The sequence below is a fragment of the Anolis sagrei genome, chromosome 2 (genome assembly GCF_037176765.1).
Source record: "Anolis sagrei isolate rAnoSag1 chromosome 2, rAnoSag1.mat, whole genome shotgun sequence".
Lineage (NCBI taxonomy): Eukaryota > Metazoa > Chordata > Lepidosauria > Squamata > Dactyloidae > Anolis > Anolis sagrei.
This window is the reverse complement of record NC_090022.1, coordinates 28,290,355-28,304,032: the sequence shown is the minus strand read 5'-3', so window position 1 is coordinate 28,304,032 and position 13,678 is coordinate 28,290,355. Positions and strand designations below refer to the sequence as shown.

Below are 13,678 nucleotides of genomic sequence, written 5' to 3'. Positions count from 1 at the left end.
ACATGAGGCCAAACCCACAGCACATCAATAAACTAAGGCAATAACAAATAATCAATACAAACAGCTAAAATAAAATAAAATAAAATAAACCTCAAAAACAAAAAATACACAATAAGCAATAAACAATAACAATAACAACATACAGCATTTAAAAACCTAATAATGCTACCTTGGTTTTCTTTTCCAGATCAGCTTCTGTCTTTGGGCCCAACAAGTGGAGGACCTGCAGATGAATAAGGGAGGAAAGGTAAACACAGGCAGAACTATCTATGTGGGCACTCTGGATTTAATCTGGCTCTCAGAGGACTCTTCCATACAACCATCTAACCCAGAATATCAAGGCATGTAATCCACAATATCTGCTTTGAACTGGGTTATCTGAGTCCACACTGCCATATGACCCAGTTCAAAGCAGATAATGTGGGAAATTATACAGGTGTGTGGAAGGGGTCGGAGTGGTCCCTTCCTACTGAAACCCCCCATTCAGTAGGCTCCTGCCATACCTGAAGATCCACTTCATTTTTAATTATTTTCCCATCGGCCCACTTCAGCTTGCTCCGTGCCTCTCCTGAAAAAGACATATACAAAACACACACGGTAAGTCCAGCCAGTGGTGGGTTCACTGAATGTCTTTGACTGATCCCTCAAAACATGGCTGAACATGGATGTTTTGAAACAGAAACTGGATGGCCATCTGTTGGGAGTGCTTTTACTGTGTGTTCTTGCATGGCAGAAGCTTGGACTGGATGGTTCTCACATTGTATTCTATGGTCTCTATAATCAGGATCAATAGAAATTTCTGAACCTAGGCCTCTGTCTTATAAAAGAGAGAATCTGTATTTTATAAAATATGACTGAATCAGACTTGAGACGTTGCTGAAAGTTCCTTCTGATCTCCCTGGTTATAATTCTACCTGTGGCCAAACACATTATGTATGAATAAACTTCTGGACAATACTTCAAGACCGCGAACTCTGTTTTCTATTGTCATAAGTTGACATAGCCCCTTTAAAAAGTATTTCTCCACATAACACATATTAATTTATGGAATTCAGTGTCTCTGGCCACTACCATAAAGGCCAACTTAACATACTGATAGAAAATAAGCCTAGTGACAGTTATTAGTTTATTTATGTATTTAGTATTTATTTATTTATTTACTTTATTTGTATACCACTCTTCTCAGCCCTTAGGCGACTCAGAGCGGTTAGTACATTTCTATACTGCCCCTCTTAGCCTTCCGGTGACTCGAGGCGGTTTACAAGGCAAGAATTCAATGCCACCAAGGACACAATTACAATATACAATATAAAAAACATCAGCAAAAATAAAATCAAACATTATAATGAAACATACTTCAATCAATAATCATTAAAACAATGTCCAGTTCCGCCATATAGTTATTCCATTATTATATCCGTTACTCCGTATTTTCAAATGCCCGCTCAAATAGCCATGTTTTAAGATTCTTCTGGAATGATAGGAGCGAAGAAGCTGATCTAATCTCCCTAAGAAGGGTGTTCCATAGCCAAGGGGCCACCACTGAGAAGGCCCTGTCTCTTGTTCCCGCCAACTGTACTTGTGATGATGGCGGGACCAAGAGCAGGGCCTCTCCAGATGATCTTAAAGTCCTTGCAGGTTCATAAGGGGAGATTTGTTCGGATAGGTAAGTTGGGCCAGAACTGTTTAAGACAGTTTCACACAACCTCCAGATTCAGCAGCAATATAATACTGAGGACCAGTTCCTGGGAGCATAGGAACAACGGAGAGCTATTATCTTCAAGCTCTTCTTGTTGGCACCCTGAAAACATCCTATGGGCCTCTCTGCAAAACAGAGATTGTATGGTCATCTGTTGGGAGTGTTCTGATTCTGTGAACACTGGGTTAGCTGGTAGAGGTTGGGAACTAAGGAACATCTATATGTGTTGTCGAAGGCTTTCATAGCTGGAATCACTGGGTTGCTGTGAGCTTTCTGGGCTGTATGGCCATGTTCCATAAGAATTCTCTCCTAATGTTTCACCTGCATCTATGGCAGACATCTTAGAATCATAGAATCAAAGAGTTGGAAGAGACCTCATGGGCCATCCAGTCCAACCCCCTGCCAAGAAGCAGGAATATTGCATTCAAATCACCCCTGACAAATGGCCATCCAGCCTCTGCTTAAAAGCTTCCAAAGAAGGAGCCTCCACCACACTCCGGGGCAGAGAGTTCCACTGCTGAACGGCTCTCACAGTCAGGAAGTTCTTCCTAATGTTCAGATGGAATCTCCTCTCTTGTAGTTTGAAGCCATTGTTCCGCGTCCTAGTCTCCAAGGAAGCAGAAAACAAGCTTGCTCCCTCCTCCCTGTGGTTTCCTCTCACATATTTATACATGGCTATCATATCTCCTCTCAGCCTTCTCTTCTTCAGGCTAAACATGCCCAGTTCCCTAAGCCGCTCCTCATAGGGCTTGTTCTCCAGACCCTTGATCATTTTAGTCGCCCTCCTCTGGACACATTCCAGCTTGTCAATATCTCTCTTGAATTGTGGTGCCCAGAATTGGACACAGTATTCCAGATGTGGTCTAACCAAAGCAGAATAGAGGGGTAGCATTACTTCCTTAGATCTAGACACTATGCTCCTATTGATGCAGGCCAAAATCCCATTGGCGTTTTTTGCTGCCACATCACATTGTTGGCTCATGTTTAACTTGTTGTCCACAAGGACTCCAAGATCTTTTTCACACGTACTGCTCTCGAGCCAGGCGTCCCCCATTCTGTATCTTTGCATTTCATTTTTTCTGCCAAAGTGGAGTATCTTGCATTTGTCACCGTTGAACTTCATTTTGTTAGTTTTGGCCCATCTCTCTAATCTGTCAAGATCGTTTTGAATTCTGCTCCTGTCCTCTGGACTATTGGCTATCCCTCCCAATTTGGTGTCGTCTGCAAACTTGATGATCATGCCTTCTAGCCCTTCATCTAAGTCATTAATAAAGATGTTGAACAGGACCGGGCCCAGGACGGAACCCTGCGGCACTCCGCTCGTCACTTCTTTCCAAGATGAAGAAGAAGCATTAGTGAGCACTCTCTGTGTTCGTCCACTTAACCAATTACAGATCCACCTCACCGTAGTTTCGCCTAGCCCACATTGGACTAGTTTCCTTGCCAGAAGGTCATGGGGGACCTTGTCGAAGGCCTTACTGAAATCCAGGTACGCTACATCCACGGCATTCCCCGCATCTACCCAGCTTGTAGCTCTGTCGAAGAAAGAGATCAGATTAGTCTGGCATGACTTGTTTTTGATAAATCCATGTTGACTATTAGCGATGACTGCATTTGTTTCTAAGTGTTTGCAGACCGCTTCCTTAACAATCTTTTCCAGAATCTTGCCCGGTATCGACGTGAGGCTGACCGGACGGTAGTTGTTTGGGTCATCCTTTTTCCCTTCTTGAAGATTGGGACCACATTGGCCCTCCTCCAATCTGCTGGAACTTCTCCCGTTCTCCAAGAACTCTCAAAGATGGTTGCCAATGGTTCCGAAATGACTTCCGCTAGTTCCTTCAATACTCTGGGGTGTAGTTGATCTGGCCCTGGGGACTTGAACTCATTAAGAGCGGCCAGGTATTCCTGGACGACTTCTTTCCCAATTTGGGGTTGGATGTCCTCCAATCCCTCATCCACTCCATCTTGCTGAGGTTGAAGACTCTCTTTTTGTGAGAAGACCGAGGCAAAGAAGGCATTAAGTAGTTCTGCCTTTTCCCTATCCCCTGTCAGCATTGCCCCATCTTCTCCTCGAAGAGGTCCTATCGCCTCCTTGTTTTTCCTTCAGAGGTTGTGAGGTCAGAGGTTGTGACCTCATAACCTCTGAGGATGCCTGCCATAGATGCAGGTGAAACTTTGGGAGAGAATGCTTCTGGAACATGGTTATATAGCTTGGAAAACTCACAGCAACCAAACATCTGGATGTTTTTGGACTGTGAATCCAATCAGCTCTACCAAGCTCATTAAATGGTGTGGGATGCACGCCAATAACACCCGGAGGTGCTTTTCTTTAACAGTAAGGCCTACTGAAAAGAGACATAGCATTGCACTGGAGAATCAAAGAAAACAACTGGAGAGGTCATATTTTGTTGGAAATAGATAAATGAAACTGCAGGTATCCATCCCACAGATAAAGGGATTGTAATACATATGGATGCTTAAAATAGTGAAATATCATGCATTGGAAGCAGAGTGGTATTCTTTATTCCTGAAAGCAAACCGAGGACTCACCCATCAGAAGTCCCATGTTGAAACGGTAACGCTCTGAAAGGAGCTGGGCTCGGTGTTTGCTGATGACAGCTTCTACCTAGAAAGAAATTCAAGAATTTCTGACTTTAAAAACAGGAGAAGGGATTCAGAAATGTAAAGTGGCCATTTTTCTAATATCGTATTTAATTTTCTACACCATAGATATACAGTATATGCACACACATATCCACAGTTGTCTGTGCTGCTGTAACTCTAAGCAACAGATGAGCTAAATACATAATAACAACAGTCCCCGAGTTACAAACATCTGACTTTCAAAAGACTCATAGTTAAGAACGGGAGTGAGCCAACAGGAAATGAGAGAAATCTACCCCTAGAGAGGGAAATTAACTCCTAAGATGTCAAAAAGGTGTCTCAACTGAAACTTTCTCACAAATCCTTGTTCCCATGAGCATTTTTTTCAAAATCCAATTATCACAGGGACAGAAAGTGAGGTGAAATCTTCTGAATGTAAAGCGTGTGTGTGTATATGTAATTTTCAACTCTTAAACATTTGAAAACATATACAGTATAAGCAGCACAATGGGGCAAGAAAGACAGCCATGCAAACATGTTGCATGTTGACCCTTCCCTATGTTGTTCAAAATGGAAACAATTGACTAGTTACACTTAAAAATGTACCTTTTCCAACTTACATAAAAATTGAACTTAAAAACAAGCCTACAGACTGCCTGTATGAGCTTCCAGTTTTCCTTATAAAGAGACATGCACTAACAAAGCCTAGTGTTCGGGGTTCATTCTAACCAATGCAAATACTGCTATTCTTGTTTCGGTTTCAATTTTTGCTTTTAGCGAGTAACAAATGCAAAAAGGTGGTGGTTTATGTTTGCCCACAGACTTGCATCCATCTTGTAGTGAAATAAATATTCAACTAGTTTGCTCAATCAGTTTTTCCCCAACTTGAAAAGCAACTGGTAAGTATTGCAGGGGAGCGAGTGAAGCTAAAGGTACTACAATTTTGCTGATGTTTATGTAGTTGTTGTGTGCCTTTCAAGATGTATCTGACTTATGGTGACCCTAAAGCGAACTTACTATGGGTTTCTTGGGGGAAAAAATTATTCAGAAGGGGTTTCAATCCCAGAATCCCCTAGTCAGAATGACCACTGTAGTGGTGATGAGAGACAGGGCCTTCTCAGTGGTGGCCCCTCAACTATGGAACACCCTTCCTGGGGACATTAAAAGGGAAGGGGATCGGCCCCTCCCTCTTAACATTTCAGAAAAGAGTCAAGACTTGGTTGTTTGAGCAAGTGTTTGAAAATGCAAGGTAAAAGACATAGGAATTGGAACGACTGGATGACGAGATGGGACGTTTTTTATTAAGAGACGCAAATGATCTATGTTTTAATATTCTTGTTATGGTTTCATATTCTGTTTTAATGTTTTATGGTGTTTTGGGGCATCGAATCGTTGCCATTGTAAACCACCCTGAGTTGCATGAGGGCTGAGAAAGACAGTATACAAATACAGTAAATAAATAAATAAATAGTCCAGAAATGAATATGTGATAAATGAATATGTGAAAGAAAATAATCCTTGTGTTGGTGGTGGGAATTGTAAATGTTTTGTATGTGCACGGTATGTATTTTTTTATAGTAAAAATAAAAATTTGTTTAAAAAATAGTCCGAAAAAAAACTTTTCAAATTCTGGGAGAAGCTAACAGTAGCCATCGTTTCATGTTTATTCTATCTAAGGCTCATGTTGACACTCACCGCCTCTTCTATCTGTTCTGGTGTCACGACCACGCCAACGCCACAGACGCGGTCAAAGTCTGCTGAGTCAATGGTTTCCACAGGGTGGCTTTTAATGTACTCCAGAGCAGCTACAAGTAGAAAAAGTGGATTAGAAAAAGTGGATTAGAAGGAAAAATTGTATGATATAGCAGTTAGATTAGGCGGGGGGCGGGGCGAGTTGTTTTAAGTCTTATAATTCTAGCAAGTATGTAGTTTGGAGCTTTTCCACTCAACGAAAGGATGTGGTGTGGTGGTCTTGGATGTGGATTTGGGATGTTCCCAAATAAAAGTCATTGTGTGAGAAAATCAGATTGAAAAACTTTGTGGGTTCACATGCTTAGGGGCAGAGTTAGCATTCTGCAGGAAAATCAGTGACAGAATGAGGGTTCTGCAGGAAAAAATTATTTACTATCCTTCTACACCGCCATTCTCAGCCCAAGGGCGACTCATGGCGGTTTACAAAACAGCACAATTTGATGCCCACAACAGTACAAAAATAATTTAAACATTAAAAACATTTAACACAGGTAAAAAATTCATTACAATTAACATCAGTAACACAATAAAAACCGTAAGTCCTCCGCATTTCATTACCAGTCATTATCCAGTCACGTTGTCCAACCGTTCCGAGATCAGAGTTTAATAGCTACACTGTATTTGGGAAGGCCTGCACATATAGGCAGGTTTTAACTTTTTTTGCGAAACATTAAGAAGCTGGAGGCTGATCTAATGTCCCTGGGGAGGGCATTCCACAACCGAGGGGCCACCGCTGAGAAGGCCCTATCCCTCGTCCCCGCCAATCGAGCCTGTGAAGATGACAGGGTCGAGAGCAGGGCCTCCCCAGAAGATCTTAAATTCCTAGAGGGTTCGTAAGGAGAGATACGTTCGGACAGGTAAGCAGGGCCAGAACCGTTTAGGGCTTTATAGGCTAAAGCCAGCACTTTGAATTGTGCTCAGTAGCAAATTGGCAGCCAGTGGAGCTGGCACAACAGAGGAGTTGTATGCTCCCTGGGCACCGCTCCTGGCTGCCGCCCACTGGACCATTTGAAGCTTCCGAACAGTCTTCAAAGGCAACCCCATGTAGAGAGCATTGCAGTAGTCTATACGGGATATAATCAGAGCGTGGACCACCGTGATCAAGTCAGACTTCCCAAGGAACGGGAACTCTTTTGAAGAGTTCTATGATTAAAAGACTTTGAGAATGGCTGCTCTAGACCTGGCCTTCACAACATGCAGCCCGAGGACCGGATGTAGCCCTCACAAGGACTTGGTGTAGCTGGCAAAGGCTCTGAGCCTAACACTACACATCTATCTATATTAAAAGCCTGTCTGAATAAAAGGGGGGTTGCCTTCTGATGGAAGGATAACAGGAAATGGGCCATTCTGATTAACTCAGGAAGGGAGATCCAGTTCTCTTGAGGCAGCCACCAAAAAAGCCCTCTTTGTCCTTGTGATAGTGCTGAAACTGAAAAATATTATATGGGAAGAGAAAAGCTATGTATGCCACTTTGAGCTTACTTGAAGTTGAAATATAATTGTAATAAATAGATCTTGATTTAGAGACCGTTCTGCAAATATATGGATGAAAGACAGGATCAGAGACTAGTATAAAATTACAACAGCACAACAACAGAGAGGAAACAAACAAGGACATCTAATCACCACTCAACAAAAGTTTGCTCTAGGCACTGTCAGGCCATTATATGCTAATCAAGGTGGTCAGTTGAAACATTCACACCTAGCTCCAGCAGACAAGAGTCCTTTGTCTCACCCTGGTCATCCCACAGATATATAAAACCTTTTTCCTAGTTCCAGTAGACCTCACTACCTCTGAGGATGCTTGCCATAGATGCAGGCAAAACGTCAGGAGAGAATGCCTCTAGACCATGGTCATATAGCCCGAAAAAACCTACAACAACCTACTTTGTTACAAAGTATAACCGTTTGTAACAAAATTTGAAAAAAAATCTGTTCCTGTTTTGAAAGTGTTATTTCCTGTTTAATTGTACAATACTTACTTCAAAAGTAGTTGTTATACTCCTGAAACTTCCTTTTTGTGGCAGCCACAAACTATGTTGAATTGACTGAGATCCTATGAGATATTCATTGAAAAACTAGAGCAAAAGGTGCTGCAGGATGTCCCGCAAAAACAAAGTTTCGGCACTTTAATTAACTAATTAATTAATTAATTAACCTTTTCCATGTTTTAAGTATAGAACCAATTATGAAATTACATTTATAACCCAGGCACAAAAATCATGTTACGTAGTGTAATCAATATTCCATTCTAAACACATACCATTGATCTGCAGATCTGTAACAATTTTCTTGGTAGCGATGTACTCCACCAGGAAGCCAAGATGCTTTGGGTCTTTAAGTCGAGAGGCCACACTATATAACAGGGTGCCCACTGTCTTGTCAACCGCTGAACCAAGGAGACTTCGTGCCTGCATGAGCCAAAGAAATCAATGGGAGAACTAAAAGGCTTCTCTTACAATCTGTTTCAAAGTTGTTTAGAAGAATCACAGAATCCTAGAGTTGGAAGAGACCTTGTGGGCCATCCGGTCCAACCCCCTGCCAAGAAGCAGGAAAATCGCATTCAAAGCACCCCTGACAGATGGCCATCCAGCCTCTGATTAAAAGCCTCCAAAGAAGGAGCCTCCACTACACTCCAGGGCAGAGAGTTCTACTGCTGAACAGTTCTCACAGTCAGGAAGTTCTTCCTCATGTTCAAGTGGAATCTCCTTTCCTGTAGTTTGAAGCTATCATTTCGCATCCTAGTCTCCAGGGCAGCAGAAAACAAAGCTTTCTCCCTCTTCCTTATGGCTTCCCCTCACATATTTATACACTGCCTTTATCATGTCTCCTCTCAGCCTTCTCCTCTGCAGGCTAAATAAGCCCAGCTCTTTCAGCCACTCCTCATAGGGCTTGTTCTCCAGAGGTTTTGCAAATTTAACCTTTCCTTTCTCTAAAACAATTTTGAGTGATTTGGGATGCATTTACACTGCAAAATGAATGGAGTTTGGCCCCACTTTAACTGCCATCAGCTAGGCCTTCAGGCTGTTAGGAATTGTGGGAGTTGGGGAGGGCCAAAGTTTGCCCATGTCTGAGCTAGGCAGTGTGTTGAACTGTTGCCCTACTTTTTCATGTAGGAATATATTCACAAACAATAGTGAAACATACAAATTACCTGCTTATTGTTGCCTCTAGTGGTTCAGGAATCAACTATTTAAACCTTATAAACCACTTCTGTGCTGCAACTTGGGCTATTTTATTTATTTATCATGTCATCCGCAACCAGAACATTGTATTACATTTCTAATAGAACAAAACAAACAAACAGATTAAACAAAACACAAATTTTGCAAACTTGGTAACTGATTAAATGTCCTTTGACCAGTATCTGGCCACTTGGAGTGCCTCTGGTGTTGCCGCAAGAAGGTCCTCCATTGTGCATGTGGCAGGGCTCAGGTTGCATTGCAGGTCAGTAGTTTGCTCTTCTCTGCACTCGCATGTCGTGGATTCCACTTTGTAACCCCATTTCTTAAGATTGGCTCTGCATCTCGTGGTGCCACATGGGCTAATTGTGCATATGTAGAAGAACTATAATACTGACCAACACATATTTTGGTGCCTCTAATGTTAGCTCTGTTTGTGGGTATATTTGATTGACTGATTCCAAAAATGGCACCAGTTTCCTCCTATCAGTTCTAGTTTTTGAGATAAAGAACATATGCCATCTATCAGTCGCCATCTACTCGCCCATAGAAAACAATAACTATATCAAAGAAACTTGAGCTCATGTGGTCTATCCAATGCAATTTTCTGAATCAAGTGCTTAAATCAAGTGCTAATTTTCTGAATCAAGTGCCCAGGAACAGGCCTTACGGACACTAAGAAAATAATATTTTTCAGTTGGATGGTGTAATATAAGCAGCCGGTTCTCAAACTATAGAAGGAAGAGTGGCACCTATTTAGACTCAGGTCAACCCTATTCCAGCTCATTCACATCTAAAAGGTTCACTTGTCCAAGGATTTTATTTCTGTCTGAGAATAGTAACAAGAATGAAGCAGAAGACTGACTGTCCCTGTCCTTATTTTGCCTGTTCTCTGTGTAGTCTCCGCTCAAAGTAACATTTTCACTTTCAGATTTGCTGGAGGGAAATTCCAATGCAAAAAAAAACAAAAACAGAACAGCTATTTATTGTCAAAGGCTTTCATGGCCAGAATCACTGGGTTGTTGTAGGTTTTTTCGGGCTATATGGCCATGTTCTAGAGGCATTCTCTCCTGGCATTTCGCCTGCATCTATGGCACGCATCCTCAGAAGTAGTGAGGTCACTACCTCTGAGGATGTTTACCATAGATGCAGGCGAAACATCAGGAGAAAATGCCATATAGCCCAAAAAAAACCTACAACAGAACAGCTATTGTTTGGAAAGTAACTGTGTATTGCTCTAATATGCAATATTCCTCCACTATGCTCTATTATGCAATTGCTCTAATATGTAATACGGCAACTGGTTTCACTTTTTTTTTTACAGCTGCATGAAAAGTAGAAAGCAGGATGGCCTTAATCAAAACACTCTTTCATTTCTCATTCTAAACTGTAATTAAGACTCAGTACACATGGCCCAGCCCTGGTTGGTACTGGGATGGGAGACTGCCAATCACTGCTGGATATATTTCAGAGGAAAGGACTGGCAAAACCACCTCTGAGTATTCTTTGCTTAAGAAAAACCTTTTAAAAAGACACTTCAATGACAGCCTTACTTGGACGCTGGCAATTTGTACTTTGACCCCACAAGCTGTTATAAATAATTTAAAATCATTTTATATATTTCTGTGCACTTTGTTGCTCTGGTCCTTATGGTGTTCATATGTTTGTCTAGATAACTATGTTTATTTAATTATTAATTATATTTTCTGGTTTAGTAACTATGAATTTATAATGATGTTATTTTGTACTTTTTGACTTATGTGTATTTTTTTTTTACCAAGGCACTGAATGTTTGCCTTTCTTTTTTTGTCTGGAAGCCACCCCAACTCCCCTTGGGGAATTAGGGCGGCCTCTAAATAAAGTATTATTATATTATTGGTGCAGTGGGTTAAATCTCTGAGCCGTGAACTTGTTGACTGAAAGGTCAGCTGTTTGAATCAGGGAGCGGGGTGAGTTCCCACTGTTAGCCCCAGATTTTGCCAACCTAGCAGTTCAAAAATATGCCAATGGGAGTAGATCAATAGGTACCACTCCGGCGGGAAGGTAACGACGCTCCATGCAATCATGCTGGCTGCATGACCTTGGAGGTGTCTATGTACAATGCTGGCTCTTCGGCTTAGAAATGGAGATGAGCACCAACCCCCAGAGTTGGACATGACTAGACTTAATGTCATTGTATGCTAATCAAGGTGGTCAGTTGAAACATTCACACCTAGCTCCAGCAGACAAGAGTCCTTTGTCCCACCCTGGTCATTCCACAGATATATAAACCCTTTTGCCTAGTTCCAACAGACCTCACTACCTCTGAGGATGCTTGCCATAGATGCAGGCGAAACGTCAGGAGAGAATGCCTCTAGACCATGGCCAGACAGCCCGAAAAAAACCTACAACCACCCAGTGATTCCAGCCATGAAAGCCTTCGACAATACAATATCATATTATTCTTATTATATTATAATATATTATAATATAATAATAATATCATATTGCATTACATTATAATATTGTAAATATTATATGTATATACAACATATTATATTACATTATATTATTAGCATAGCACAAGAGACAAGGGTCAACTGAGTCCACACTGCCATATAGTCCAGTTCAAAGCAGATAATGTGGGATTTTATTCAGTTGTGTGTCAGGTAAATTACAACGGGGGCATCTACACTGTGGAATTAACGCAGTTTGAAACCACTTTAGCTGCCATGGCTATGCCATCCTAGGGTTTGTAATCCTGGTGAGGCACCAGCTCTCTCTGACATGAAAGATAACTCTGCATATCCCAGGATTCTATAGCAGTGAGCCCAGGGCGGTTAAAGCGGTGTCAAACTGCGTTAACTTGACAGTGCAGATGCCCCCAAAGGTATTTCTTAGGGAAGGGACCTGTAGGGCTGCCTGCCGGAGGGACGCGGAGAGCGCCTCGTTGCGGAGGGTTTCCCGAGCCTTGCTCTCGCTCAGCCCGAGGCCGAGGAAGAGCCGGAGAGAGTCTGGATCCGCCGCCGCCTCCATCGCCGCCATGCTTCCTGCCTTCAGCCACTCTCCTTCCGCCCACGTTCAGGCAAGGCTTCACTTCTGCCAGTCTAACCAATCGGCGTGGAGGAGGCAGGCGCAGAATGAACCAATCGGAAGGCCCTCCAGTCCTCCAGCCAATAAGAAGAGCTGCCAGAAATGTTGCAACGTTCTGCCGGCCTCTAGAACCAATCGAAGAGGTGGGATTTGAGAATGTGCAGAGTTACATGTGGTTGCGTCAGATGAAGGGTTGCTATGCAAGCGTGGGCAAACTAGGGCCCTCCAGGTGTTTGGACTACAACTCCCACAATTCCTAACAGCCAGTAGGCTGTTAGGAATTGTGGGAGTTGGAGTCCAAAACACCTGGAGGGCCCAAGTTTGCCCACGCCTGGTTTACACTGAATGCAGATTAATTGCCTAGGATCTAATGCTCTTTGGTGTTGAGGGCTAAAGACCTTGTGAAACTACAACTCCCGTGATTCCATAGCCATTGAGCTTTAGTAGTTAAAGTGCAATAATTTTGGTGTTGAAGGCTATCAACTCCCATAAAGACCTTGTGAAACTACAACTCCCGTGATTCCATAGCCATTGAGCTTTAGTAGTTAAAGTGCAATAATTCTGGTGTTGAAGGCTATCAACTCCCATAAAGACCTTGTGAAACTACAACTCCCGTGATTCCATAGCCATTGAGCTTTAGTAGTTAAAGTGCAATAATTCTGGTGTTGAAGGCTATCAACTCCCATAAAGACCTTGTGAAACTACAACTCCCGTTATTCCATAGCCATTGAGCTTTAGTAGTTAAAGTGCAATAATTCTGGTGTTGAAGGCTATCAACTCCCATAAAGACCTTGTAAAACTACAACTCCCGTGATTCCATAGCCATTGAGCTTTAGTAGTTAAAGTGCAATAATTTTGGTGTTGAAGGCTATCAACTCCCATAAAGACCTTGTAAAACTACAACTCCCATGATTCCATAGCCATTGAGATTAGTAGTTAAAGTGCAATAATTTTGGTGTTGAAGGCTATCAACTCCCATAAAGACCTTGTGAAACTACAACTCCCATGATTCCATAGCCATTGAGATTAGTAGTTAAAGTGCAATAATTTTGGTGTTGAAGGCTATCAACTCCCATAAAGACCTTGTGAAACTACAACTCCCGTGATTCCATAGCCATTGAGCTTTAGTAGTTAAAGTGCAATAATTTTGGTGTTGAAGGCTATCAACTCCCATAAAGACCTTGTGAAACTACAACTCCTGTGATTCCATAGCCACTGAGCTTTAGTAGTTACAGTGCAATAAGTTTACAGTATAGTTGGACCTCTTCACAACAGGTTGGTTGGGTTGAATGATAGTTGAACTTTGGATTTGAGGACACACTAAAGTACCTGGTGATGCGTAGGTTAGGTCATTTCTAATGCTATTTAT

General features: G+C 42.1%; 1 protein-coding gene across 1 annotated transcript in view; it reads right to left on the bottom strand.

The window, feature by feature from the left end:
- QARS1 (glutaminyl-tRNA synthetase 1) overlaps positions 1 to 12,310 on the bottom strand; it is a 42,689-nt gene extending 30,379 nt beyond the window's left edge. Inside the window, exons 1-6 of the mRNA XM_060766491.2 lie at positions 12,127 to 12,310; positions 8,319 to 8,466; positions 5,999 to 6,108; positions 4,250 to 4,325; positions 504 to 568; positions 170 to 223 (exon numbers count right to left, since the gene is read on the bottom strand). Of these exons, the coding sequence (XP_060622474.2) occupies positions 170 to 223; positions 504 to 568; positions 4,250 to 4,325; positions 5,999 to 6,108; positions 8,319 to 8,466; positions 12,127 to 12,261 (588 nt within the window). The 5' untranslated portion in view covers positions 12,262 to 12,310. The remainder of the gene's footprint in view (positions 1 to 169; positions 224 to 503; positions 569 to 4,249; positions 4,326 to 5,998; positions 6,109 to 8,318; positions 8,467 to 12,126) is intronic.
- Between the last annotated feature and the right edge of the window lie 1,368 nt (positions 12,311 to 13,678).